General features: G+C 37.4%; 1 protein-coding gene across 1 annotated transcript; it reads right to left on the bottom strand.

The window, feature by feature from the left end:
* Positions 1-661: 661 nt before the first annotated feature.
* On the bottom strand, positions 662-5,886 carry LOC136210361 (uncharacterized). Its single transcript, XM_066001740.1, has 4 exons — positions 4,263-5,886; positions 2,471-2,617; positions 2,049-2,165; positions 662-1,945 (listed from the first exon to the last, which is right to left on the bottom strand). Exons 1-4 carry the CDS (start codon positions 5,781-5,783, stop codon positions 1,334-1,336), a joined length of 2,397 nt encoding a protein of 798 aa, XP_065857812.1. The 5' UTR covers positions 5,784-5,886; the 3' UTR covers positions 662-1,333.
* Between the last annotated feature and the right edge of the window lie 253 nt (positions 5,887-6,139).

Raw genomic sequence — 6,139 nt, 5'->3', positions numbered from 1 at the left:
TATCAAATTGCAGTTAATAATACAAATTTCAGACCAGTGTCAGTAAACCACAATCAACACCTCACTTTCGATATTGAGATTTGAATCTCGATTGATATATTTTTTTTTTTTTTTGATGAAAATCTCGATTGATATTGAATAGCTTGATATTTGAAAGATCCAAATTTAAATGGTTTAAATTCCAGCATTTCCCAATTCTAAGCCCATGTTTGTTTGCTTAAAATTACTATACATTTAAAAGACTTTCCTGCCGTAACTTTTTTTTTTTTAAAAAAAAGTAAGCATTTTCTAAACTTTTTAAAACCTTACACCATTTCTTCTTATATTTAAAAAAAAAAATCACACTTTCTTCTGTTTTCTTTCCGTTTTCCGATTTATAATCGAAAACTACAAAATATTTACAATTAAACAATTTATTTTTAAAAAAATTGCATTTCTATATCAACAAACACATACCCCAAATCAAAATCATAAATACAAATATAATGTTTTTGAAGAAAGAAAATCCCCTTTATTTTCATTAGAATTTAACAGTATGTATTTTTTTTTTATCCTGAAACAATCCATGGTATTTTGATTTTGACAATCCGTTAGGCCAGATACCAAACTATATTTTGGGAAAGAATTTTATCTGCTGATCGAACTTCGTTTCATCTATCAATTTTGCACAAGTAATAGCCTTCTTTTTATATTTCTATCTTTGGTAAAGAAAGTAACAAACACTATCCAGAAACAAAAACAAACCCAGAAGAGAAAGGTATTTTAATTTCATCAAAACAGTCTTTCCCCAGCCCCATCAAAAGAAAGACCCACTTCTCTCTATAACCCATGCACAAAAGTAACCTGCCATATACACATTCAAATTTGGGGAGCTACCCCCAAGTTCCCACCTGTCCTTGATTATCTTGAAATTTTCCAGAGGATGATCAGATTCTAAGAAATCATATCAGAAACACCACAGCGCTTGGGTAAAAGCTCAAACCATTTAACTCGTCTCTGATTATAACCCCAGCACCAACCAATCATGTTAGTAACATTCCTGGAATCATCTGTACTGTGCTCACCTTCCCCAATCCCACTGCATTCCAAACAACCAAGAATCACTTCTTACACAACTTCCAGAGAACTTCCCAAACTAGGAAAAAAAAAACTACTGTATGCCCATGGGCAGAGAGGAAACAAAACCGGCCCACAATTTTTTATGCTCTTTACGTGGTATTATTTACAACCGAACCAAAACTTAGCCAACTCAAACCCAACACCCGAGCTTTCTTTTTTCTGTTCTTTTTGTTTTTCCATCTAGTCTTCTTTTACTCTCTGTATTCACTCTTATCTACACTTTGTATAACATTCCAAAAGATTTCTTCAATATACTGAATATAGCGCACACAAGCAAGACCATCACAATCTTCTTTGATGCCAGCATCCTAAGGTTCACTCTCAGTCCATGCTTTTTCATTAACCTTACTGTTGTGCCTCCAATTGCAACAAAACAATAACCAACAAAATACAACACCATCTTCAGCCCGTCTACGGGGCCACAAACATTTGCAACATCATTTGACACATCCACATATGACCATTTAGGAGATATGTCACTGCTCTCCACTTCATTTAGCCCAAGCATATCATTCACCCAACTTGACAACCACACTAAAAAATTTGCAAGCCATGCAATCTCGTCATTAGAGATGGGCCGTCTCATCCAATCACCTTTATATTTCACATCAACCAGTGACTGATTACCAACTTTTCTAGGCTTGAATATATCATCTCTTAATAGTTCATGTTGTTTGCTTTCTGGTGCATGTGATACCGGTTTTACAGTAGAACTACCAAATAAGAAACTCACCTCTGCCTTCAATGAATCAACAAGCTGAAGGTTTTGTGCAAGGTTATCACCAGAATTAGCTTGCAACTCAGCTTCCGCTCGCAATATAAATAGCTACAAGAATGAAATCATACCAATCAGTGAGATTATATCATAAAGACGTGTGAGATACACAACTCAAGAATGCAAATTAAGAACAGTCGGAAAGTATAAACACCTGAAGGAGCTGTTGTCCACCGTCCTCCCCATCACTGAAGAGTTTTAAATCTTTGTTCCAATTCTCATGCAAGAAAGAGCCATCAGCATCACTCTCACATAAACCATCTTCCCAATCCTAGCACCGTATAGATAAATAGGAAAATAAATAAGTTGCTTGATTTAAACTCGAACAACTACCAGTAGGCCAGAAATCTCATCAGGCATTGTTAAGAATTAGCTTCTATGTTATCAGAACAAAAGTGGACATGGTGCAAAAATTTGTGCAGTTCACATTTTCAGATATCCCGTAGGTTTAACTTTAAAGCTTGACAGACCATCAGTTCAATAATAATAAAAAGCAAGGAAACAAGAAGTGAACATGTCTGTCCAATAAACACAATTGTGCACTATGTCCAGAGTAGTAGAGGGAGAGAGATTTACCTGCAACCCTTCACGAATTAAAGGAACATATCTATATAAGCTGTTTGGCATCAACTTTCTGGATCCAGCTTGTTTGGAATGAAAAGCAGCATACATATCCTTTATAAGATCAGTCAAGTCTTTGGATGATGTCAGTACTTTTACAACCTGTAAAAACAAATTACAAAATGAACTTAAAAGAGGCCACAAACTTTTTAAAACTTTTTTTACTTATGTCCAATTATGACAGTATAAGGAAAAATAACTAGATAAGGGCATCTAACACAAATTCTCACATCACTGCTAGCATGAGTTTGTAAAAGCTTAAACGCACAACCAAATCTCTTATTTTCTATTGAGATTGCATATTGTCAAAAATGCACAGGTCATGAACACAGACTACAAATTAGTTATTTTTTATAAGTGTGATTGGCCCCTGAACATGTATCTGGGACTGTCAAAAGAACCATTTTCACCAAAATTAACTATATACTTCTATTTTCTCAGAAGCAGCTCAACTTATTAGTCAAGCCACCCAACTCTACATCAGTAAAAATTGAGATTCATAAGTTGGGTTGAATAAACCAAAGGGAATTTAGTCAGAAGGTCATTTTGGGGTAAATTGGCTGCACTACAGGTTCAATGTGACTTAATGCCAATGTTGGAGATTATACTAAGCAGGTCGAGGTATGATCTGATGAGTAATTAGCTTATACATTTGAAATCTTCTTCTTTATCTCCCTAAACGAATCCAGGTGTCTTATAAGTGATCATTTTTCAGACGATGAGCCTCATACGCTTCCTAGAGCAGAGAATTCAGCAAGCAGGCTTTCTATACATACTTTCCATCAACATCTGGACAAGTTAGATAAGGGTCCCGAATCATATTATAAAATTGTAGTCCATTTATATCAATTCATGCAAGGCACTAATCCAGACCTCAAAATAACCTTGTTCCTAAAAGGAATGGGTCAACATATAAAAATCACAGAGGACATGGTGTTGAGGAAGTGAATTTTTTTGGCTATAAGCCATGCACGAATTCAATCACAACTACCTAGAATTAAGTTCATGAATCTGATAGAGATATTCAGACTAATTCATCCACCGTGGTTCATCATAGTAATGGGCCTAATGTTAGGAAGGTGTACTCTAGGAGACCCAAGGGTAATATGGGCAGTAAGGGGTGAGCTGTAGTGAGATGGAAGAAGTTAGTTACTGCTTTGGAGAATATTTTTTTGGGGGGGTGTACTGTGAGGCAATGCATAGATTTTTCTATTTTGGCTCTTAGCTTTGAGTGGGAGAGGGATTCAAGGAATCCTTGGCTGAGGCCTGTATCTTCTATATCTGTTATTCTTCATCAATATATCAGTTCTATTTTTTCTCTATTTCTTCTTATTTTCTATTCTAAAGTTGAGGATTCTAAGGTTCATGTCAGCATGTAAGAATTACAGAGGACACAGTATTAAGGAATTGTGAAGTATCGGCTATTAGCCAATAGCCATGCAACAATTCAATCACGACTAGAATTGAATTCATGAATCACATTCAAAATGAAACAGCATACTGGCATTTGCTACACAATTAAAAAAAAGGTCACCCCTGAAAGTAGAACACCCGAACTCAACTGAAATTGATTCAAGTAGACATTACTGTACACAGGAAGGGAGAAGGAAAATCCAGTGAAAGACCAATTAATCAAAGTAAGAGAACACGATGCAAAAACAATCAGTTAAGTCAGTATGGCATAGCCAAGGCAAAGAAAGAATTCATAATGAAAGCACAAGGCCATGGATTAAGTTCAGCCACAAACCTGCAATACCATCTGGGCCATCACTTCTGGATCAGTGTGGAGAAACTTGTGAGCGAACCCAATAAAATGCATGATCAGGGAACTGTAATACAAGTAATTAGACAATACATAATCCTTCCACATAGATGAGTAACCATACTCTCCTCTACTCATCTCATTTTCTTTTTTCACATCTTTTCCCAACACATCCATACTTGCATCAAGTTCTAGAAAATCACGTGATTCCCTCTTCCAGGGCTCCATGTAAGTCATCCAAACTAAAAACACCTGAGATGCATTCTTAATTGAAGTCCCAACAGGGCAAAATAGAAATGTCCTCAAAATAAACCTATAAACAGGTCTCTGAATCCAGGTATTCCAAGAGCCACCCACACGCATAAAATCATTGAGCATCGATGCAGCCAATTCCCTTGATTTCCCATCATACGAAGCTAAAGAGACCTTACTCCACTTCGGGCTCTCTATACAGTCAAAGCCCTCTTTAACCTCAGTTGCACTCAGGTTCAAGTACTTAACCAATAACTTCACCATCTCACCTAAATTAGGCGCTGGTGGAGTCTCACCCAAGACTGACCTAAGCGGAATCGACAATCCAAATGACTTGCACATGTTAACAGGTAATGGTGAGAAATCATTATCAACCAACCAATAATGCACCAATGTATCAACAAGAAACTCAGCTCTCAACAAAACTGATCCATCACTTCCATACCCATAATGCAAAAGGGAGCTCCGGTAAGGCTGATGAGACTCCAAGTCCCGTATAGGCACAAAAGCACGCAAATACGCGTATAAAAGCCGCATGTAGAGATTACATTCAATTTTTTGTTCATTTCCACGCTTAGAATGCGAAAACCCACAAATTGACGAAGTCCAATTTTCTAGTAATAATTTTGTACTTCTCTTTGTAGCTGTGTTACTGGAATTCTCGCTATTGCCTTTACAAATAGGGTAATAAGCAAACCAAAACATATAATACTCAAAAACGTTCAATTGTACTTGGTAATAAAAAGAGCCTTTAGTAGAATCCTCCTTAAATTTACCTCTAAAAAGAGGGCAAAGATTATCCAAAACCCGGCAATCTTTCTCACTTGACAGCGTAAAGCGTGTCCACTCAGGCAACCGTTCCGTCGGGAAAACGTATTTGATAAGCGATTGACGATCAACAGCAGAAATACACTGAAAAACTACACCGTCTGGAGAAAGAAGGCTGAAAATCCTCGAAGCAAGATCAGAATCATTTGACTGGAGAACAATATCGAGCCATCCGCCGGTAGAAGAAGCGAGAGTAGGTCCATTCGAAGACTGTGATGCATCACCGAAGCCGTAAAGCTTGCAGATTAAGGTAGGGAAGGTGAGGGAGAAGAAGTGGCGGCATTGATCAGGAGAGGAAGAGTGTAAAAAACAGTCGATGGAAGCGCAGACGGAGGAGATCTGAGAAGGAGTGGAGGAAGAGAGGATTGCAGAGGCGATGTCTTGGGATTTGGAGATGGAATCGACAGTGTAAGAGTGGGGATGCATGGTAAGGATAAGATGGGGGCGAAAGGAGGGGATTTCTAGGGTTTGGTTGTTGCAGAGGAGAAGAAACTAGAGAGGAGGAGAGAGGAAAGGAAATTTGAACGATTTAAACGAGAGGGGCAAATGGCGGGTTTTTAAGGAACGGTGAGAATATAAGAGACACGTGGCGATAGATGTCGGGTCCTAATAATGGTGGTGGTGGGCCGGGTTTGAAACGCTTTTATAGAAAATAAATAAAAATCATTTTCCAGTAATCGGTTAAGGCAAGGTTTTTTATAAGAATATCAAAAGGCGGGAACTGTGTAGAAAAAAGTTAGAAACTACTATTACAAGTATTATATTTTAATGTCGGCAAAACA

This window comes from Euphorbia lathyris, chromosome 1 (assembly GCF_963576675.1).
Source record: "Euphorbia lathyris chromosome 1, ddEupLath1.1, whole genome shotgun sequence".
Classification (NCBI taxonomy): domain Eukaryota; kingdom Viridiplantae; phylum Streptophyta; class Magnoliopsida; order Malpighiales; family Euphorbiaceae; genus Euphorbia; species Euphorbia lathyris.
The sequence above is the reverse complement of the archived record's forward strand: the minus strand, read 5'-3'. Positions and strand labels throughout refer to the sequence as shown.

Coding starts and splice junctions, on each gene's coding strand:
- LOC136210361 (XM_066001740.1), bottom strand. CDS start 5,783: ATGCATCCCCACTCTTACACTGTCGATTCCATCTCCAAATCCCAAGAC. Junction 2,618..4,262: donor TGGCCCAGATGGTATTGCAG/GTTTGTGGCTGA, acceptor TTGTTTTTACAG/GTTGTAAAAGTACTGACATC. Junction 2,166..2,470: donor TAATTCGTGAAGGGTTGCAG/GTAAATCTCTCT, acceptor ATACGGTGCTAG/GATTGGGAAGATGGTTTATG.